General features: G+C 37.7%; 1 protein-coding gene across 2 annotated transcripts in view; it reads left to right on the top strand.

Annotated features, from left to right (window-relative positions):
* The window catches only part of nckap1 (NCK-associated protein 1), a 119,518-nt gene that overhangs the window by 34,011 nt on the left and 61,703 nt on the right, over positions 1 to 23,804 (top strand). For both annotated transcript variants that reach the window (XM_052021405.1, XM_052021397.1), the window contains 13 exons: positions 41 to 183; positions 5,302 to 5,392; positions 5,543 to 5,680; positions 5,762 to 5,810; positions 7,159 to 7,315; positions 7,703 to 7,759; positions 9,967 to 10,063; positions 11,452 to 11,561; positions 14,450 to 14,582; positions 17,340 to 17,421; positions 17,552 to 17,610; positions 20,475 to 20,620; positions 21,901 to 22,033. In XM_052021405.1, coding sequence (XP_051877365.1) covers positions 41 to 183; positions 5,302 to 5,392; positions 5,543 to 5,680; positions 5,762 to 5,810; positions 7,159 to 7,315; positions 7,703 to 7,759; positions 9,967 to 10,063; positions 11,452 to 11,561; positions 14,450 to 14,582; positions 17,340 to 17,421; positions 17,552 to 17,610; positions 20,475 to 20,620; positions 21,901 to 22,033 — 1,395 coding nt within the window. The remainder of the gene's footprint in view (positions 1 to 40; positions 184 to 5,301; positions 5,393 to 5,542; positions 5,681 to 5,761; positions 5,811 to 7,158; positions 7,316 to 7,702; positions 7,760 to 9,966; positions 10,064 to 11,451; positions 11,562 to 14,449; positions 14,583 to 17,339; positions 17,422 to 17,551; positions 17,611 to 20,474; positions 20,621 to 21,900; positions 22,034 to 23,804) is intronic.

Genomic DNA, 23,804 nt, shown 5'->3' with positions numbered 1-23,804 from the left:
TTTTATTGATTTCTTGCAATTTTTTCCCCTCTAACTCCAGACTGTCAATTTTGATTTAACCAAAAATTATCTGGACTTGGTCGTAACTTATACGACACTAATGATAATGGTATCCCGAATTGAAGAGCGGAAGGCAATAGTGGGACTCTACAATTATGCACATGAAATGTTGCATGGAGCAAGGTGAGTGTTAATCTGTATTTAGAATCCATGCATTTAATATTGGTGTGGTTTGTATATTAGTGATTGGGGGAAAATGGGTATTGTGACTTTGATAATTTTTTTTATATTTTTATATTTTTATTTACAGCGTGGTAACAGGCCCTTTCAGCCCAACGAGTCCACGCCGCCCAATTTAAACCCATATTAACCTACCCGTACGTCTTTGGAATGTGGGAGGAAACCGGAGCATCCGGAGGAAACCCACACAGACACGGGAGAACATACAAACTCCTTACAGACAGCGACGGGAATCGAACCCCGATCGCTAGCGCTGTAATAGCGTCGCGCTAACCGCTACGCTACCGTAATATTAACATAGTTTCAATTACTGATCTGCATTAAATTGAATTTAAAATGATCATTTGAATGATTATTTGAGGGGTTAATATTGACTAATGGCATTTTGAATGTTGATTTTTGTCATACTTGTATTATATTCCATAATTGTATACCTTGAATGCTTTGAAAGCTGACTGATTATGATGCAAGCATTTGATGGGAGGAAAAATAATTTGAGAAACTAAAATATAAGCAGGGTATGTCTTAATTATGCTGAAACTTGACATTCCTGTCAGAGTATGATTTTTATGAAATGTTTGTGCAGATCGATACCTTTGCAGAGCTTGATTTGAGCAACTTAAAATAACAGTTTCATGATCTGTACAAAGTAATTGCAGATGACTAGTAGTTTGTGGAAGCTGAGTGTATTAATCAGAAGTCCTGCATACACTTGCAAGTGTACTGCTATGAGAAGTGCCGCCTTAGTCTTAATTCTGTTGGTGCCAATTCCAATTTAGTTTAGATTATAATGTCAAATTAGATTAAATTATCATTTGTCCCTATAAATTATATGGATTGGACCCAAATGTGAAATTGTCAGGCTCTGCATTGACAGTGTTCTTTGCTAAGGCGTTATCTACCTGCTGCTGCAGAACCTTAAATATAATTGAGAAAACTTGTTCAACAAGATGTAAATCCTCTATTGCACAAATTGTTTAGGCCCATTTTAAACATGGTCATTCCACCAGTTTCACAGTGTGCATGAAATTCAGAATGGTTGCTGTATTGTTTGGCTACTGTAAGTGCTGTCTGTCTTCCAGAATGGCACTTGCAGATCCTGTACTGCCATAGAACATTGCAGCACAGTACAGGCCCTTCTGCCCACAATGTTGTGCCGACATTTTATCTTGCCTTGTCATGGTACAGGCATGAGTGCACTGAATACCCATCAGAAGAATGCAGAGGAGGCTTTCATTCAGAATGCACTGCTGATTTGATACCAGCATTGCAGTTTGAGATCAATGCTCTTAAACGTGCAGAGCTGAATACTTGTTCAACAGTAGGAAGGGAACCCATCAGCATAATTTAAAGGGATCATCTGCAAATTAATTGTGAGTTTATTTTTGTTGCTGCAAATCCAAGTATTTGATACATTCTATAGATGTGCATCTCGGGAGTCTGCACGAAGTAGTGCAGCATATTATGAAGTTCTGTTAACTGGGCTTCTGCTCAAAGCATTTTCTTCCAAGTTAGGAAGCATTAACAAGCATTCAGCATGCAATACATCATACCTGAGAGAATGAGCAGAGGGCACACAGAATGTGACCAGCTATAGAAGAGATCAGGCAAGGTAATGTGTGTGATTTCTGTGCATTAGTATGGAGGTTCCCTGTGAAATTTGCCATCTAACCTAGCCACAATAACATCAAAATAACATTTAATATCAGATCAGAGGCAGGGACCACATTTTAAAAATGCTGCTTTTCCTTCAGTTTGGACCTGGAGATGTATGTAGTATTTCAAGTTGCTGTATACTGTTCCAGGAGGGCAGTTACTGGTGTTCTCTTCTCAGGTAGACAGATACCAGCAGGTGGAGAAAATGTACTGTTTGCCATGGAGTATATAATTCCCCATGTTACTATTAAACTTCAGCAAATGGTGTTCTAGTGTAGGTCAGAATAGTCCAGCATGGTGGTTATGACATCCAGTTGTGCCTGTTCCCTCTGGTTAACCCTTGCTGACTTTGTGCACCATCTTTTTCTTCAAGAGAATGAAGCTTGGCATTAACTGTCTTGTAGTGTTTTTGGGTGACGTCGATGTTATGGCTGAATAACTAGTAGTGTCCACGAGCTGTGGGTCACAATGTCTGGTTTGCATTAGTATTAAATGTGTGAGAATTTAAAGACCATATGAAAGCCACTTGCTGATTTGAAATTGTTGCCACTTTGCACTGTTCCTCAGTGTTTCTACATGGCATTTTTATTTTAGAATACAGACTAGGTTTAAGTGGCACAGGCCACTCACTCTTCCATAACCTCAACTACCAGATTACTAATTAACCCCTTCTCCCCGTGTCTGCGTGGGTTTCCTCCGGGTGCTCCGGTTTCCTCCCATATTCCAAAGACATATGGGTTAGGAAGTTGTGGGCATGCTATGTTGGCGCCGGAAGCGTGGCGACACTTGCGGGCTGCCCCCAGAACACTCTACGCAAAAGATGCATTTCATTATGTGTTTCGATGTACATGTGAATAATAAAGATATCTTCTCATCTGTCCAGTTAACCAACAGCCAATGAAGATTAGAATCAATGAATCTGAATAAGCCAATATCTTGGGACACAAAGGTGCTTTAAAGAAAATAGGAAGGCAATGGGCAGACAGCTCATGGGCAGTCAGGCCAATGTCAAATGCCTTTTCAGATACCAGTAAATTGAAGGAGCATTATAATAGAAAATTTGTTGTGAGCAAAAGTAATGCGGACATTGCAAAATTTAACCTCCTCCTACCCCACATCATCTTCCTCCTCCACCCAACTCTTTTCCCCCACCCCCCCAGCCCCCCTCGCATTGCATATAATACAGGGGTCTTGGTTGATAGCAGTATAGATGAGGCAATAGATGCCACAGGGAGTTTAAACTCACTGCATCCACCCCCCCCCCCCCCCCCCCCCCCACATATCCTGGTACCTTCCCCTGCATCCATTGGAGGTGCAACACTTGTCCCTTCACTTCGTCCCTCAGCACAATCGAGGGACCTAAATAGCCCTTCCAGGTGAAGCAGAGATTCATATGCACCTCCTCCTACCTGATCTATTGCATTCGGTGTCGCGATGTGGCTTCGTCTACACTGGCAAAACCAAGCATAGACTTGGCAACCATTTTGCAGAACACCTGTACTCTGTATTGGCCATCCTGAGCTTCCGGATGCATGACACTTCAACTCCCCTCCCCATTCCTACACTGACCTACCAGTCCTCAGCCTCCTCCACTGCTGAGGTAAGGCCAAATGCAAACCAGAACAACACCACGTATTCCACTTGCATAGCCTACTACCCAATGGCATGAACATTTGAATTTTCCAATTTCAGGTAATCCACCCCACCGTGTCCACACCCCCCCCCCCCGCCACTCCCACCAGTCCACACAGGTCCTCTCTCCCTTTGTTCAACTATTTCCATCCTCCCACCAATCCCCCTCCCCCCCCCCCCCCCAAAAACCTGGTTCTACCTGCTCATCACTCACATACCAATCTAACTGGGTTTCTTCTGTTGATTCACCTTTCCCAGCCCCTTCCTCCATCTGGTTCCACCTGCCTATCATCTCCCCGCCTTTCTCTCTTTTCCCCACCCCCCCCCCCCCCCCCCCCACTCCCTCCCCACCACAAATCTGGTTCCACCAACTGCCAACCAGCCTCTGTCTCACCTCTTCCCATCACCTCTTTATACTGGCTACTTCCCTCTGCACTCTGTCTTGATGCAGGGTCTTGATGCAAAACATCAACCATCCCTTTGCCCCCACAGATGCTGCTCAACCCACAGAGTTCTTCCAGCAGTTTAATTTTCACTGTAAGAACATTGCACTTTATATCAATTTGGCTTAAGTCTTTGACTTGGTCAGACAAAAATGATTGGTAAGGCGTTGTGTTGATAGGGGGGATTGGCAAAAATTTTATAAAGTTATTTTTAGACCCATCTGCTTTTATTGAAGGTAGGGCCAGTGTTTGCTCCCATTTTAATTAAATAGGGATGAAAGCAGGGTGATCCGCTTTCACCTTTTTTAATTGATTGTATTATGGATATTTTATGTTGATTAGAACAAAATGGGAATGTCTTCTCCTTTACCAATTTGGAGACATCATCTTCTGCATTTGCCTTTGTGGATGATGCCAATTTAACTAGCAATGCCCACAAAGCTATGACGAAGAATCTCGAAGTTGTCGAGAAATTTTGCAGTTAGACTGTCTCGGAAATTTAATATTAAGGAGATGGTTGGTTTTTATATGGTCCAGATTTCCTGCATTAGAATTATGTATTAAGGTCACCCGAAGTGAATGATGTGTTTCTAAAGAACCAAGGTTTGTTGACATGTATGGTAAAGGTTGGATTGCCAGCTGAGAGGAAATATTCTCAGTGCCAAATTTTTGGGAAAAACCTTTAGGCACTGAAAATATTTCCTCTCAGCTGTTAGCTCAGATCTATAAAGCACGTAGTCAGCATCAAAACAAATAACTGCACAGATAGGCTAGTATGTTGACAGTATCCCTAATATTAAAGGCATCCCTCACCATTCAACATTGGTGGTTGGTCTCAAAGGTTGGCTAGCATCATTTGATGCCAAGGAATTCTTGTCACTAATTGATATTCAAGATACATAGGCTCTGATAAACACTGACACCTGAAGTCTAAAAGCACAGATTCATCCAAGTGTTATCAGATTAACAAGGTGTAGCCTTACTTGGGTGGCAGCTCACTAGTGATTTTGGTCATGCTTGAAGAGTTAGGACCATGCTGGTGCTCTTTGACTTTTGGACCAGAATGTTAAGCAATGAAATGGATCAATGTGAGTGCTGAGTCCTCCATTCTGTCTCATGTGATCCTGTCAATATTATTTGTTCTTCATCTTCAATGTATCCTGCCATTGTCCATTTTTCTCAGTCCCTTCATTTGAGAAGTCATCAACTACAAGTGACATGGGTATGGTTCTTTATTGATAAGCATTCAGTAATTGAAATGTTATGATGTTACTAACTTATTTGTGTTGACTTGCTACTGAGAACAGCCCATGTAATTTTTCCCTGATAGTGATCGTGAGTATCCAAGACTTGGGCAGATGATTGTAGACTACGAAAACCCATTAAAGAAAATGATGGAAGAATTTGTACCACACAGTAAAGTAAGACACATCCATACATTTTCTTTTATGAAATTTCTTTCACAGCTTTTAGACTATGGCTTCAAATTTTTTCATGTTTAGCTATCCAATTACTTTCCTAATGCTTTTGAAAGTAATACTGCTATGTATCTTTCTCCTTCCTTTTTGAAGTCTTTGTCGGATGCACTAATTTCACTCCAGATGGTTTATCCTCGACGGAATCTTTCAGCAGAACAATGGAGAAATGCCCAGTTATTAAGTCTGATCAGTGCTCCCAGCACCATGCTTAATCCTGCACAATCTGACACGGTAAAATAAATTGTATACATTCAGCCACTTTTGATATAACAGTTTACACAATTATGAAACCATGCTTTTTCTTTTGATCAGATGCCATGTGAATACCTCTCTTTGGATACTATGGAGAAATGGATTGTTTGTAAGTATTAAATGCACATGCAACATTACGCCTTCTCTACTGCATAAAGACGTATCATTCAATAAATAGAACTGAAGAAAAAGTTTTTCAGTAAGTAAGTGGAACCTTGCTGTCTGTAATATTCCATGTAATTTTGGAAGCCAAGATTTTGACTTTCATTTCTACATAATGTTTTGTATTTCATTTATTTTTATAGTTCATAAAACTTTCAATTGAAAAATTTTCAACTGATCACTGCTTTTTTTTTCTCCCCATTACTGGAAAGATCATAATTGAACTGTATACTTTCTATATATCTTAAATGAATTAGATTTTAAAACTGCGGTAAGCAATTTGTTTTAAGGAGAGGCAGAATTTTTCGACAAATCTAGCGAAAGAGTCAAGAATGAACTTCCACTTTCGCTGTCTGCATCAGCTGCTGAAAGATGAGGCTGTATGTAGTTTTGCTGAGGATATACTATTTCCCACACAACGTGGCAGTCCTGTTTATTAGGTGAAGGTGTATCTGAGTGAGAATGTACCCCATTTCTCAGCAATTTACTTGCTCAACAAAAGGAGTGTTTTCATCATGAATAGTATATTTTGCCCTGGCTAATATAGATGTCAACTTAAGTTTGCTCTATGACAGTGCATATCAAAAGAATTTGTATACTGCATGAGTTGATTATACTAATTATTTCAGTTTTTAAATGTATCTAAAAATGTGCGCGCTATTTGGTACCAGGGCTACCTTTTTTTGCACTGCTCTGCCAAGGTCTATCACCTAGGCATCTCATAGATGTTGGAACCCTCCTAAATGTATACTTCCTCAAAATTTTCATGTGCAGAGCAGTTTAATAAATTAAACTTCCAGAGGCAACAATAGGATTGGGTGTTCAGGGATGAATGGGAGAAATAGAACAGAGGGAGAGGATAGACTTGTTCCAGAATCAGATAGATGCAATAATCAGTTATCCAAATATAACTACTTTCTCAATATTGGTATTCCTGTACTCTGTTCCTATTCAGTTTAAAAAATGCAAAGGATTTGAAGATATACAATGTAACCTGAACCATATATAAGCTTTTGTAGTACATGACTGATAGATTAATCATTGCTTGCACCAGTCATGTATCAGTTGCCTACCAGTTTCCATAATTTGATTGGACAGGGTGGGAGGGAGGTGGAGGAGTGAGGATCCTATGTTATACTAAATAGTTGATGTTCTACCTCAATTTTAACAAGTATTCCAACTGGAGATGAAACCTGTAGCAATGATATTTATTGTGTTGCAGAATATTTTATGAAATATCTTGATACCTATTTAATGCACATGTGTTACAATGACATGTTTTATCTTCATATTAGTTGGCTTTATCCTGTGTCATGGAAACCTGAACTCTGATTCGGCAGCTCTAAACCTGTGGAAGATTGCGCTGCAGAGTAGTTCCTGTCTTGCTCTATTCAGAGATGAAGTATTCCATGTTCACAAAGTTGCAGAAGACTTGTTCATGAATATAAAAGGGTAACTTTTTTTCTTTGAATACACCACTGAAACGTTGTTGTGAAATTTGTGACTGAAAGAGTGCCACAACTAGGGCCTCCAGTGAGTGGAGAGGGAGTTCGGCAACCATGACCTCATGAGCCAGATGCTGAAACATCAGAATTTCTGAATAGTCGGATAACGAACTATTGGAGTTTTACTGTTTAGTAAATACTTTTCCTCAAAACTTCAATTAAAATGTTTTAAAAATGTTTTTTTTCTCCCCCATATGGCTTGCCAAATTACTCAGTGCTACTTGGCAGGCTCATTCTAGTGTGGATTTTATTGTGCTTATTTTAGATTTGCAAATAATTTTTAACCAACATTTACAGTGGTATTCATAATGTGATATTGTACTTGTTTTCACAGTTACAACAAACGCATTGCTGATATTCGTGAATGTCGAGAGACTGCATTATCACATGCGTGAGTATATCTAAACTTTGTAATTAATGTAGAAGTCCTTTAATACTAACAAAGGAAATGATACAGTATTGAAAGAGAAGATTGGAATATCTGGCCAGTTGACTATTGGCTCAGATTTTTCTGAGTAGGGCCTTTTGCTGGCACTGCTGTGATTATCCATTGCACTGCAGGTTTTGGATTTGGAAGGCCATCTTGGTAGCTTATATCCTGCAGTTAGTTGTTTTTGTGAAGTGTCAGGCCCTTGTGCTATAGAATTCGATCACTTAAGCAGCCGATTAGAAGCTCAGCTTGGAAGACTACTAGGAAAAGCTTTGGGAAGTCAGGTCTTCAGCTTCCAACTGAAGGGCATTCCAACTCCCTGAGTTTAGGAAGCATTCAAAAACTACAAAGAAAATTGAAAATACTCATTATTAAAAATTAAAATAGTAAATAAAACCATCTATGAACATCTTAAATATGTATATATCATTACTGCAGATGTATTATTAAACTTGGAGCTTTCCTGGTGGAATGGCACAGTTTTGAGGTTCTGGGTTTGGCTGTGTATGTGCCAGAATCCCCAATGTGGTTGATTTTTGTGGATTAGTGTCAGCGGTTCATCACAGAACTGCTGGCCTTTACCAGCAAGGTTTGGTCTGTTCATTCATGGACAACGATTGAGCCTACAAATTGATCTATGACTACCAAAAATGAGATGTGTGACAGATTAAACTGCCGAATGCTATGGTGTGGAAACCTACTTTTCAACTCATCGAGTATGCACTGATCAAAAAGGAAAATGCTGCAGATGCTTGAAGTCTAAAATGAAATGAAAAAATGTGAGAGATATTTAGCAGGTTAGGCCATTTCTATGAAGAGAGAAACTGAGCTGTTTCTCTCTCCAGAGGTTTCAGGAGCTGTGAAGCATCTCCAACATTTTTGTTTTTACTTCTGGTATGCACTTCTTTCAACCACATTGTCTATTTCCCTTCTTTGCAGCAACGGGTGGTAATATGTGAATTCTAACCAGCCTCTGCTTTAACAAAAGACTCTGCCATCAGTTCTCCATTTGATTGAATTTTTATTTTGTTATTTTCATCAATTGGTGAAAAGTATTTATCAACCTTAATCTGTATTATGGTTCACAAGATTGAGAATCTTTGCCATATTTTAAGGAAATCAAATGGGTTTGGTCACATGCCCTCTATGCACTGGCTCATTAGTGCCCATATTACTTGGATTGGGTAGATAAGATAGCTGTAAGTATTTTGCACAATGCACTCTAATGATTAGAGATATAAGTACTGAGTTGGAGATCCTCCCTGACTACCGTCATCTTTTATTGAAGAGGATAAAGGTTTCTGAGGCAACCTCAGAAGATTTGAAAATAAATTCTGGGGTATCTTGTTCTCTACATTGTGTTATTTGGGAGTAATGATATTGCTCACTTTTAATCAGGAGATATGTCAATAATTAATCACCAAATCATGAACAGATCCAAAGTTATTTTAGTAGCAAGTCACTTACCAGGACTACTTAAGAAAAATCTGTATTTTGGCTTTGTTGAGCTAGACTGATTAATACAATTGTTGAACTAGTGAGGGATAGAATAAAATTAAAAGCAGTGTGATTCACTATTTAATATGGTATTGCTTTTATGGATGAATGGAACCCACAATAATAATACTTTTTTAAAAAAAGAAAGTTTGAAAGATCAGCTATAGCTGTCATGTACCCTATAACTCAGACTGATGTCAAGTGCTGGGGCACCTTATCTCCCAAATGACAATCAGGTGGAGAGCTATAATTGCAGAACATTTTATATGTGAACACTAAGAGAAATGTTTTTAGTAAGTTACAAATTTATATAAACTCATTTGTTGGCTTCATAAACTCCCCAGATAAAATTGTTTATTGAAAGCATGCAGAAAAGTAGACAATCATGTAAATTATTAGTCCCAAATTATGAATATAAGTAATTGCTAAGTTTAATGAGAGTTTGCATTGATCCCTTTACTTTTCTGAGGAATTCTGTCCAGGTATTCTGATAGGCAGTCAATAAAGGAATACATAAGAAAATTTCATGTAATTCATTTAATAACAAGTTATCAATGTAGGGAATTCAGTACATATTTCATCATGCATATTTCAACTTCTCTGCCTGGAGATATTCTGCTAATCTCCTGAATGTTAGTAATTTTCATTTATCCTAACTCTTTCCCCTTCAGTGGACCACTTCATAGAGAGCGACGCAAGTTTTTGCGGTCTGCCTTAAAAGAGCTTGCCACTGTTCTTGCTGACCAACCAGGATTACTTGGACCAAAGGTACTGAGTTTATATTTAAGAGAGTTTCTTCCAGTAGAGTTTAAGCCATATTGGAAAACACTGATGTTTGGACTATCTTCTCTACCTGTTGAAACAAAGAATGATGCCCTTTGCATTATTAACAGGAAGTAAAGATAAAAATGCAGTTGTTTTGAACTTCATTTCCTGACTTGGGAAAAGGTGTTTTGCAATACAAGCTTAGTTTCTCAAGCTTACACCTGATCATTATCAGAAATTTTATTCTCTGCACTTCCCACCCACCAATATAAATGAACATGTTTAAAGTGGATTTGGAGAATGTAATGCCTCAAAATAATAATCCAGAAATAAGCATTTGAAAAAAGTTGCCAGTCCTCTAGTACAGTCTAAGTGTTTTGAAAGTTAGAATTTTTTTTTAGCACTACTTATTTTACTTGTACAATTCAGTGTTTTCTAATAAAATTCCCCATTGAGGTTTTGAGCTCAGAACAGTTTTATCTTGAGGTGGTCAGAACTCTGTTATCCCAACATCATCCAATGACAGGCAACCAAAATTAATTTTCTTCTATTTGTGAAGTCTCTTGGTCTTTTGACTTCTCTGTTTGCCTTTTTGTAAGGAAAGATGGTTCTTGTGGAAATTTGTATGGGCTTTGCAGTCTCATGGTGGGGTAAAACTTGAGTGCGTTAGATTCCGGATTCTGTCAAGCAACTTTTTTGCAACCCGAGTAACACTGGACACGTGGTTATTTCACAGCAAACACATTTGAGCAAATATTATATCATGTTCAAAGTCAAAATTGAGTTTATTGTCATATGCACAAGTACATGTACACACAGGTGCAATGAAAAACTTGTTTACAGCAGCATCACAGGTACATAGCATCATATAAGCAGCATTCACAAGAAAAAATATTAAACATAATTTATACACTTTTTTTACAAGAAAAAATACCATTAGAACAAAAAAGAACAGTCCATTTTAGTGCAAAATGATAGTGTTGCTAAACTGTTGTGGTGATTAGGGCTTTGCTGGTCAGTTCAAGAACTGGGTGGTTGAAGGGAAGTAGCTGTTTTTGAAGCTGGTGGTGTGGGACTTAAGGCTTCTGTGCCTCCTGCCTAATGGTAACTGCAAAAAGACAGCATGACCCAGATCGTAGGGATCTTTGGATGTTGCCTTCTTGAGGCAGAGTCTCCTGTAGATACTGCTGATGGTGGGAAAGGATGTGCTTGTGATGTATTGGGCAGAGTCCACTACTTTCTGTAGCTTCTTGTGTTCCAACGCATTTGAATTGCCATACCAGACCATGATGCAACCAGTCAGGATACTTTCAACAGTATACCTGCTTAAAATTCGTGCGAGCAGAATGTTATCCTGTTTGTGATTTTTAATTTGGGTTTTCTCCTTGTAGGCACTCTTTGTCTTCATGGCTCTATCTTTTGCACGTGATGAAATTATCTGGCTGCTTCGTCATGCAGATAACATTCCAAGAACAAGAAACAGTGATGACTTTATAGATAAGTATGTAAATGTGTTAATGTTATATTCTATTTATAGCAAAATTACTAATGTTTTTCTTGTGGTGGTCAGGTCTTCAGGGGTCCAAGGATGATTTCTTTTTTAATATCAGTGAGAACTGCATGTTTGATGTAAAGAGGACAACTGAGGAGAAATCATTCAGCATGAAGGAAAGGATGTTAAGGTTGGGCTGATGGAATCGGGGTTAGATCCATTTGTCACGAACCAGCAACAAAAGAAACACACTGAGCATGATTTAGTGTTAAAAACTATTTTATTAATCACTACTTATGATAATACGTAAAATAAAAGTAAAAATGTTAGTATGTTAGAATTCAAAAATGTTAAACCTCGAACGTTAACCCCAAAACTAAACTCTCCGTGTGTGTGTGGGTGTGGCAAAGTCCAAAACTCCCAGTTCCGGAATGGTTCTTAAAGTTCAGTTCCGCAAGCCATAAGGTGAAACATGAGCAAGGGCTTCTTCAACAACCACCGTTGTCTGAAGATAAGATGTAGATGTAGAAAAACATAGAGAGAGTACATACGAAATCCAAATGTTCCTCGATGGAACCCAAACGACACTTCAGTGTTTACTCGGTAGTGACTTCCTCACCCCGAAAGCATCCGAACCGTGGTCGTCCACACACAAATACCTGTTTCCTTCTACAGGTCAGCAACAAGGTGAACTCCACTGGATTACTTCCAACTTCCATACATGGGTTTCAGTGGCAAACACAGTTATTGTTTCTCATCCATCGATAGAGAAAACAAGCAGGCTGGTGTCTCTCTCCTTTCTCTCTCTCTCTCCTCCCTCTTCTTCTAACCTCTTCAACAACGTCATTACGTCCTTTATCTTCTATTGACGTAAGCACGCCCCACACACACATACACGCACTCTCTATCTTAAAGGGACTTTCACTGAGTCCATAACACATTGCACAAAATGGAGAGTATAAAAAGATGGGTTGAAGTGAGTATCAGCTGAGAACTAGTTTGGGGGAGAATTGGGAAGTAAGAGGAATATGTGTTAGCAAGACTATCTGTGTGGTCCTAGCTCTAGTTGAGATGAGGATGAAGGGTGACAGGGAAGTATGCGGACACGGGGGTGGAGGGAGCCTGCAAGTAGTTGATTGAGTAAAGGAATCTTTTTTTCTGCCAGAATGTGAAGTAGCTGGTCATATAGTGAAGAGTATGATAGAATATCTTTTAATATGATGAAGTGAAAATGCTGAGAGACGGCGAAACATCTGTGAGCAAATTGCTCAATGTAGTAGCCTTTAGACTTGGGAAAAGTGAACCTACACCTACATCATAAAAGAACCCATGAAGATTTTGCATAAAAGGAATTAAAAGAGTTTGGTTGTAAATATCTTGAGCCTTCTCCTTTGAGACAGATGTTGAATGAAATGGAATCAAACCTATGCAGCTGGATGTGCATGGTGGAACATGTGAAATAGTTGTCAGTGGCAGCCTTGTTAAAGACAAAAATACAACTCAAAGTCGAATTTATTGTCGTATGCACAAGTACATGAATGCACAGGTGCAATGAAAATCTTACTGGCAGCAGTATCACAGCCACATAGCATCAGAGACACAAGAAAAACAAATTAAACATAAATTATACAAGAATGAACACAATTAGAACATAAAAAAACAAAGGCCATTATAGTGCAAAGTGGCCATAGTGATTAGGGTTGTGTAGGTTGGTCCAAGAACTGAATGGTTGAGGCGAAGTAACTGTGCTTGAACCTGGTGGTGTAGAACTTCAGGCTTCTGTACCTCCTGCCCAATGGTAGCTGCGAGGAGATTGTGTGGGCCAGATGGTGGAGATCTTTCATGGTTGATGTTGCCTTCTTGAGGCAATGCCTGATGCAGATGGTGGGGAGGGATGTGCCAGTGATGTATTGGGCTGAGTCTGCTACACACGTCATTCCTTGTGATTGCATCTGTGTGCTGGACCCAGGACAGGTCAAGTCCTTAAGGCTATTGAAGGAAGGAAAGGAGGCAAAATCAAGATGTGACTGATTATGGATAGGAAATTGTTTGAACAAAGAAGTTTATGGAAGGGGAACAAGGTTGAAGTTTCTGATCACAGAATAGGGCACTTCGATTGGAAAAAAGGGACAATATTGTAGGAACCTCTTGGAGGCTATTCCACCATCCTTTTAAGATCCTTCCTGCTTTCCTCCCATTTCTCTTAAAACTTTACCAGTCGAAACTCTTAGGCATCCAATGACATAATGGAGAAGTTCCAAATATCTACCAGCCTTCATATAGTGGTGTTTCCTAAACCAACTCCTGAAAGACCTGGTTCTAATTCTTAGATTATGTCTTCTGACCTTGGACTGCCCAACCTGTTCACTTAATCCTCTGAAACTTGAAATCAAAAAACACCCCCTTGCCTCTCTGAATTTGGGACATTTAATCCTTGGAATCCTGGTATCATTTTGCTGACCCTTTATCCTGTACAAATATTCTTCAGGTTTATAAAGGCAAAATTCATCCTCACAATAAATAGGATTATTATTCAAAAAATGGTTTGTGTAACAATTTTTTCATGGCCCCATTATGCTTGTCAATGGCTAAATGCTTGACAATGGAGACATTAGTGGTTTAAAACTGACCAAACTAAGGTAATTTGGGATCATCAAACATTGCATATTTTTCACTATATTTTGTGTAATTAAACCTGTTATAGCAAAACAAACTTAACCTTGATTTTTAGTGTGCTCATACTTTAACAATTAGTAGGTCTAAGGAGAGGAGAGATTTAAGTTAGTTTGAAAGTAGTGTTTTTGTGCTATGTTTATGGTATCTGCTTTGGAACCTAATGAATCTATGTAATTGGGAACCACTGGAATTTTTTCGAAAAATACTTTTTTTTTCTGTAGACATATTGCTGAACTGATCTATTACATGGAAGAGCTCAGAGCACATGTGCGCAAATATGGACCAGTGATGCAGCGGTATTATGTCCAGTATCTCTCTGGTTTTGATGCAGTGGTGCTGAATGAACTTGTGCAGGTATGACTTTCACAAAGTATGGAATCTTGGGTAACAGTGTCATCAAAGAAAATTGGTTAAGATAGGGTATGTTCATTTAAGAGCGAAAATGATGCTTAACAAATCAAAAGACAATCCTCCCAATCCTTTTAAGCAGATTGTTGTACCAACAATTACTTACTTGTAAAGTCATCAGCATTAAGTGTGTGTGTGAGAGATCTACTTCTGCTCCATTGCAGAAGTTCAGTGTGTGTTGATCTTCATTGTTCCTTTTGAGCTTTGTCCTTTACTGGATTAAATTATAGTCAGTTCAGCTTGTTGTCCAAACAATTTTCCTTGGGTTGTTCTGTACTCCATTTTACACACCATCCCTGCCTTACCCACAGTTCATACTAAATTATAGATATCATAGATGCTGTTGCCCTGGGCCTTCTGATCCTGGAGTCGGGGAGGCAGGTAAAGTGGAGTTCCAGCAACATCTGGAGTTAAGCCACTGTACTGTGGAGGACCAGACCTTGGAATGCCCTGACAGACTTTGACAGGAGGTGAGGCTGGGCTTGGAGTCTGGCTGTTTGTCAATCTGATATTTGGAGACATTTTAAAAACTTAAAATTATGGAAAAATTACATTAAATGAAGCAAAGCAAGTTTTTAAATAAAAAGGAAATACTTGAACTTTCCCTCCTTAATCTCTAGCTCAGGAATTTTTAATCAAACAAACAAGGATTCAAATCATGGAGCATGTCTGGTTCACAAGTATCTGTTGAGATGGATAAGTCTGTGATGTACTTAACCTGGGTGAAAGCCAGCAGTTTCTTTCAGAGCCAATGGCCATTTCACTTCAGTGCCTTCCCCTTTATTTTTCCCCCCCTTTTCTGTTATATGCCCTAGACAAACTAGTACAGACACAACACTGGTTTTTGCATGTAATATGTGTTCCATACCACTTTGACCAACTTTCTGAGGTCTTTTCTTGGTTGAGCTGTTCTTGTACGTTCTCCACATGACCTCCCCTGTGTACATGTACTTCTATTCACACGTGTACAATTTTTCATAACTCTTGTTTTCTTCTAATCCTCTCCCCCTCCCATATGCAAACCAACCAAACGTTATGAATTGTTTCTGTTCTTTATGCACATTCCACTTCTTTTGAAAGTTCAGGGCAAATAGGATAGCAGTGAAGTATACTACATTGGTTGTGTTTTGTATCTAACCACATTGTAGTACAGACCAAAAGGACAAGAATATGGGGAGGAAACAATATTTCTTGTTGCTGCTGGTGTTAGTCCATTGAGCTATTATTTTCTGAATTTTACATGCAATGTAGTTGAATAGCCAGTAGGTGGAGTATGAATCTTGTCTATTCAATTGTATGTTTGCAGAAAAAGGCACTGGTAAATCATAGCATCTTTATTTTGCACTTCGTAAAATGTTTGTAATGCAAATTCTTTTTAAAATAGCCAACCTTACAAATTTGTCTGTTTTCTGCTAACTTGTGCATCATGTTGATCTTTTATCTATTCTGTAACAGTAGTAGGTACTCAACATTTAATGTTTCAATGGTAAAATGTCTCTTTTGCCATCTTTATATGACCCTGATGTTTAACTGGTTCCTGATTTACTTCCTAAGGGAGACCTGAATAGGTAATCTCTTTTCTATTAGATGGTTTTGCTGCCTGTGATGGTTAAATTTGCACATGCATAGCTTCAGTTCATTTTTAGTGAACCTACACTTTTATAGAATAATAGGGTTGTAGGTTTTGTGGACTATTATACCCATTTTTTGCTCAGTTTGAATTAGGTCTTTTAAATTAAAAGTATATTGATTCGTTCAAATCCTGCAACAGTCAAATGTTGTTGAACTGGAACTTTTTTTGGTTGACCACTTGTTTAATGAAAATTATGAAATGACTCTTGCATTGGTTGGTACCTTTGGTTAATTCCTATAGGTCAGCCACAACAGAATTTATGATGCAAAGAGAAAAGTTAATGTTCTGGTAAAATTGGTTGGTTGGTTCCTTCTCATGTGGTTAGTTGGTGGTGGAGTGGTTAAGTTATTGAACTGGTAATCCAGAGATCAGAGTTTAAATCCCACCCTGATAAATATAAAATTTAAAATCAGTTAATAATCTGGAATCTGAAAAAATGAACTAGGCATTAGGAATGATAACACAAAAAAGCTCCACCAGTGAAACAGCTGATGAAATTTTGATAGTGATTGCTCTCTAGCAGAGCTATCAAACTTTTGGAATGTCCCAGATTTTGAAAATTAGATAAGTAGATTTTAAAGCACTTGAAAAAGTTTCCAAATAATTAAAGGCATCGCAGAAAATACTGATAAGAACTAATGTTTACCTTGCCTTTATTCTCTTCAGTCTTAAATGTATATTGAAATGAAAGGGCTTACAGATTTTGCATTAAATTGATGACCACATCCCCAGTGTCTCAATGCAAAGTCTGCTGGGAAGTATGTTGGCGAATATGCTGTGAACAATCTGCAACGAAGGATCTGCAGCAAGTTCAGGACTTCAGATATGCATGTCCCAAAATTGCAATCTCACTTGGGTAAATGCTGGCAGTTTACTATGGAACTGTTGGCATTTGCAGGCAAGATTTTGCTTAAATAGTTCGTGGTGGCATCAGATAGATCTTAACATAAAGTTTTTTTTTATCAAGATTGAACCATGTATGCTTGTAGAATACATTCCTGTCTCTACCTCAAATTTAGGAAATGTATCTCAAGAATTACTGAAGTTTTTATGTAATTCTTCCATTCCAGAATCTTTCGGTGTGTCCTGAAGATGAATCCATCATTATGTCTTCCTTTGTGAACACTATGACTTCCTTAAGTGTAAAACAAGGTGACATATTCATTACTTAAAATATACTTAAATATGATCTATAATAATTAAATTATGAAGGAAAGTAAATTTATCCTTTGCAAGAAAGAGCATTTCATTACAATGTCACAAATTTGCTTTGCATTTATAGTGGAAGATGGAGAAGTATTTGACTTCAGAGGAATGCGACTGGACTGGTTTAGGCTGCAGGTAAGACCAGAAAGCTTTTATTAGATGTTTTTTTTAAGAAAAATATTTTAGTCAGATGAATTTCAGATTTGAACTTAAAGGCCCCTTGAATTTTAAAGTATGATGCGATTAAAAGTTCTACAGCTAATAAGATGCTGCTGACGTTCTTGAAATAGTAAGCATGCTAAGCATGTTCGGAAAGTACGTATCAGCTGGTGGATGAGTGTAATGTTATACTATTGATTCTCAGGTATTTAGTTTGCAACTAAAATTTCATTTGCTCGATATATCAGCTGGTCTTCCTGACCTGCCTCATCCTTGTTTATATTATTAGAATACTTATTGGTGGCCAAAATGCTGCATTACTGAATTGTTAAGCCAGTAGGCTTTCACTTAAAGCACTGAAGAAAGGTTAAATTATCATATTCAATATAATCAGATAATGATTTGAGATCTTTCAGTACATATCAATTTGAATTATTGCCAAAGTACAGTTTACACTATGAAATTGCAAGCCCTTGAAGTGGATATATTTCAAGTTGTTTACTTCCCTTCTATAAATGCAATTTCATTTGATATTTTCTCACATAATTAAGTGATCACTATTGTGTGTCTTAATACTTCCATCTGATTATAACAAAACAACCAATTGTGATTTTGAGCGTACCCGGCTGCTTTAAGTTTAATGTGAAGAGAAAAAATTAAAAATGCTGGAAACCAAGAAAAAAGATTAAGTTGTTATGAATAGGTGTCAGGAAAAAGGTGGTTTGATATTTTGCCACAGTTCTTGTCAAAGATGCCCATTTGCTGAGTCTACACTCTTGCTGAGAATTTGCAACAAATTGGCTCAAAGTTTGTAATAGGCACTGATCTCAAAATAAAACTCCTCACAAAGATTGATTTCTGTAGTGTGAAACTTGCCTTTACCACTGCCTCTATTGTCAAATTTCAAACCCTAACCCTAATGCATGAATATACCAAAAAAGTCCGGAAAAAGTCAAAAATTGCTGGAAACATTCAGTAGCATCTATGGAAAGAAATATCTCAGATTGTGAATGCTTTCAGCATTTTGTTTATATTTGAGATTTCCAGCAAATGCATTTTTTTTTCATTTCCAAGGTTATTAGTGACAAAACTAAATGAGGATCTGAGTGATGAGGATGCAGAGAATGTAGGGTAGGTGTGTGAGGGGTGTCATCCCCTCACTTGGGTTATCTAGAATGAGTGGTCACAGTCTCAAAATTAGGGCAAGGAGTTCTTTCACTCGCTTGATGGTGAATTTTTACAACCCTCTCCGTTAGAGGGATGTAGAGGCTCAGTGATTGCATTCAAAGCAGATCAATTAATTTCTGGATATTAAAAGAATTAAGGGGATAGGTAGACAATCAGACATGATTTTGATGAATGGCAGAGCAGGTTTGAAGTGCAGAATAGCCTACTTTATATTTTCTGTTTTAAATCCACTTGATCAAGCTGGCTGAGTAGCCTGTCACAGCAAAGAATTCTTAAAGGTACCATCTTTGAGAAGTAAAAACTGATTTTTGTTTTTAAACAAAACTAAATATTGGGTATTACACATTAGGGGTAGGGTTAAAATATCACAAGCTTTTATTTTTTAAAAATCCTTTTAGTGAATTACATTGCAAAATTGCTTAATGGTCACTAAATGTGTTATGTAACTATTGTGCCTTAGAATGCCATTTTAAAAACCCGAGTGCAGGATTTTTAGGGATATTTTACAGTTTTGCAGAGTAATTGTCTCCATGACTTCTGCATCTATTTTAGAGTTGGTGAATAGCTTGCGTTTCCTCAGGGTGGCACACTTGTTGAATAATTGGTGTCTTTCCACTGATGTTCAGTTTGAAGACTGTTGTAATCTTTGACTATACATTTAATGTTTCATTTGCTTGCTTTATATTTGTAGCTTTGTAATATTGTATACTATATAAATGAGCACAAGCCTATGGCATTGTGAAGTTTTGTACTTTGATTAAGTGGTTAGCCACAGATCTTCCTTAGATTCCTGATGTGACCTAAGGCAGCTTATTTGGGACATTAAGGCTAATTAGCCAATGAGCTAGAGTAAGTCCACAGCAATCAAAAGAACTTGGACGTAGCCAATATTTCACCCTCACTTGATTTGGCTCTTGGAAGTAATTGCAGTGTAGCTAATGCCATGAATTTGAACTCGCTAAAGGTATTTACTGTCCTGCCACATTTTAAGTGCCAATAGTGGAGTCCTATAAAGTTAATGCAGAAAAGGGTGGGTGGCAAAATTGTCTGAGGGATAGGAAGTGAAGAGTAGCAGCAAATGATTAAGGTCTTTTGTCCTGAAATGTCAACTCTGTTTCTTTCTTTGCAGATGCTGCTTGACCTGAGTATTTATAGCATTTTCTGCTTTTAATCCAGATTTCCTGCATCTGCAGTTTTTTGATTTTTTTTTTAAGCACTGAATGCTTGAGTATTTGGGGCTTCAGTGGATTATATTGAGGATTATGTTAAGAGACTCTAAAATGGTCAGACTCCTGGCAGATGAAATTTGACACAGCTATATGAAGTAATACATTTTGGGAGGAAGAACGATGAGAATCAATACTAACAGTGCAGTTTTAAAGGGGATACAAACAATGAGAAACCTATGGGAATGTCTTTTAGAGTGATACAGCATCTTAAGACAATAAAAAAAAGGAATCGTTGCCCTCTTTATGCTGGAGCATTTATAGCTACTTCACTGGAACTGCACGTAACTTGTGAAACCATATTTCTGCAAGTTAAATATGTTTAAGCTGGGGTGGGTGAGTGTTGAATTAGCAAAGAAATCCTAACCATAGGTTTGTTTCTCCATCATTAGATTCAAATCAAAAAAATGCATGTTTTGTTTACAGGCTTATACCAGCGTTTCAAAGGCTTCTCTTAATCTATCAGATCACAAGGAGTTAGGAAAGATGATGAACACTATTATTTTTCACACAAAAATGGTAGATTCTTTGGTTGAAATGCTGGTGGAAACTTCAGACCTTTCAATCTTCTGGTAAGTTGTTTTGTTTTTGAATCTTATCAATCAAGTTGGTTTTACTGCTTCTAGGTAGCAGACCAGAAAAAACTTTGGTTTGTCTTTTAAGAACAACAGGGGCACAAAATTTAAGCCATCTGAATGAACTCATGACAATTACATTTGAGCAAATGTAATGGCTATTTGTTTACCTTGACATCACTCCTACACCATGCTTGACAAATAAAAAAAAAACATAATTTTTGTTACTGTATGAAATGTTTAAATATTTAACCTGAATTTTTCCAGTAGGGTAAAGACAAATGTTTGTATACAGTCATGTGTATCTCAATGAGTCAGCATTTTGTGTTATGAAAAAAGATCTACTTGATATTTTTTGTGTACAACTGAGGGAGTGCTGCATTGTCAACAATGCCATCTTTAGGATAAGACATGATGAGAGGAAAACAGGAACCTTGTGAAGGGTCCTTAATGTGAACCCTCTCTCTTTCTTTATCATTCCCATCATTTATTTCTCCAGTCTTATTCCTACCCCTCCAACTCCACTCCTCTCCCTTTCTGTTTTATTATTTTGCCAGATTTCTTGTCTGTTACTGATGTACATGTGATTATTTTTCATAGGTTTTGTTTTATAGATTTTTATGTGATCTCTGTCTTCTGTCTGGAATAATATTGTAAGTAAAATGACTAGCTAGTACACATGGACGGTTTTATTTCTAATCTGCTCCTATGGTCTTCACCACAAATTTCACCAGCTTTGATCTGGGTACTTGCAACTCATTGACTGGTTTCAAACCCAAAGACACTAGTACAGAATGTGTTTTTTTTCCTGAGATACCACCCACTTTGTCAACCATCTGTTCTCTTATGTCAAGGGATAGGTTGAAGTATGTAACTGAGCTGAAAAACAATTAATACCATAAAGTCTTGCTTTTGCATGATTTATGCCAATCAATGGTACTGTGAAAAATGTCAGACTTATAACACTAGTGCACAAAACAGACACCATGCTCTGTTGCTCATTTAAAAGTAACTCATTAGTGCTATCTTAATTTTCTATTCCTTATCCAAAAAGTACATTAATATTAAAAGTCTAGAACATTTTGTAAATATGTACATTTCCAAAATGTGATCTTCATCACAGTTGCTCCTTTCTCTAAATATTAAAACCAATGTTGAACAACTTTGGGGAAAATGCTTGAAATTTCATTTGATGAGGTTTAAGTAGGTAATTGTTTTGATTATTAGGTTGTATGGAATTGTTTATAAATATACTGAAATGGTGTCATTCCCTTAAGCTTTTACAGTCGTGCTTTTGAAAAGATGTTTCATCAGTGTTTGGAGTTGCCCTCTCAATCACGATATTCAATTGCTTTCCCACTGGTTTGCACTCATTTCATGAGCTGCACTCATGAATTGTGCCCTGAAGAGGTAAGAATTTTTTAATTTGTCTGTGTTTCAAAATACCAGGTTCTTCAATGGTTAACAAGATAGTGCATCCGTCAATAAGTCTTATGGATACTTGCTGTAATGTTCCCTTTTATTTGTGACCTGCTGAGTATTCCAGCCCATTGAGCTACGTGGTGTTGCCAGAATTGAAATTCCACATGATCCTTTCTCTTGCTCTTCACTTAAACATATTGCATAAACTTTGAAGCATGAAATTGGGCTGTTTGGTCCAGGTAGGTGTTCATGAGGGTTTGTCTTAAACTTGTGCTCCTGTTCCCATATCCTTTCTTTCCTTTTCCTAAAACCACTTTTCAAAACTATTTAATTTTTATCATAAGTTCTGCTTTGATCAGTAACCTATTCTACAGCATCTCAAACTTTTATTTTAGAAGGATCTCTTGCACACCTATTGAAAGAACTTGCCCTTGTTCCTCCCAGACCATGGATGCCAACTCTTATTGCTGCCTGTTGTCTCTGCACACCCACACTTAATCTGGGAAAAATGCAGAGGGTGCATTGTGTTAGTCTTTTGCATCTCGGAGTTCAACATCATGCAGAGGTCTGACTGTATAGTGCAGAATCCCAGACCAAAAATGCCATGACTGCCCCTGACAGAAGGCAAAGCTGAGGGTGTATCCAACATAAAAGCAAAGACAGAACATAGCTTAATGTGTTTAATTATTTCTAAAAAGTACACATTAAAGACTTGAGTTCAGTGGCCCAAACTGTAAAAATGGGTGATATAACTAAGCTTTATTTTTGGATTTTTTTTCCATCTATAATCTTGAGAGAATGATGTGTTTTTGTACCACTCCTGCATTGATAAACACACAGTTCAAAGCTATGGTGAAAACCTACTGGAGCTGCTTGGTTCCACTTTTTGCTAAGTACCTTCTTTAAAGTCTGCCCATGTTTTAACAATACATTTGTATTGACATAGGTAAACATATTTCTTATGTGAGTGGTGTGAGGGAACAGTTGCTTTGTTGGGAATGCAACACAATTATTAGTTATTCACTTTGAGTAAAGACTGGCTTTGAGAAAAGTACTTGTAATAAGTGCACTAATGCCATTATTTGATGTGGATAGGTAGTGTCACACTGACTTTTTAATACTATATTCTATAAAGCCCCAATTCTGTTCTGTGAAGGAACTATCAGGGTCAGCAACTGTATAGGAAACACCGGTTTTGAATGGTGAAAGTATCTGGATCAATGAGTGATATCAAATATCAATTGATATTTGCCAGTTGTATAAGGCTGGTCATAAAGCACTCGTTCAAAAAGTTCAATGTTAGTTTGGCAGATGGTAATTTACCTTCATGGAGGCTCTTTATCATTGAAATTCTATTTGCATCAAGGCAGGAGTCATTGAGGTCACAATTTCTAGATGGCAACAGCATATTTTGTACCCCACATCCAAAATGCAGAAAAATTATGAAGGAAGGTTCCCTCTCTGGGCCTGAAGAGTCGTGACCAGTAGAAATCAACTGTTTAAGTAAACCTGTTTAAGTAAACCTGTTTAAGTGGTTAATCATGACCTCCGCCTAGCAAGATAAAGGTTGAATATTAAACTTTTGGTCAAAATATTACAAAAACCTTGTTTTATTTTTTATATCTAGAGTTCTTTGTCATGCCTTTTAAACATTCCTGTTGCTTATTTTCCCATACGGGAAATCCATTGCATATGAAGTTAGTGGTTGGAAAATGTTGACATTTGTTCCAGACACATGAAGGCATTTGGTTGATCAACA

The sequence above is a fragment of the Pristis pectinata genome, chromosome 1 (assembly GCF_009764475.1).
Source record: "Pristis pectinata isolate sPriPec2 chromosome 1, sPriPec2.1.pri, whole genome shotgun sequence".
Classification (NCBI taxonomy): domain Eukaryota; kingdom Metazoa; phylum Chordata; class Chondrichthyes; order Rhinopristiformes; family Pristidae; genus Pristis; species Pristis pectinata.
The sequence above is the reverse complement of the archived record's forward strand: the minus strand, read 5'-3'. Positions and strand labels throughout refer to the sequence as shown.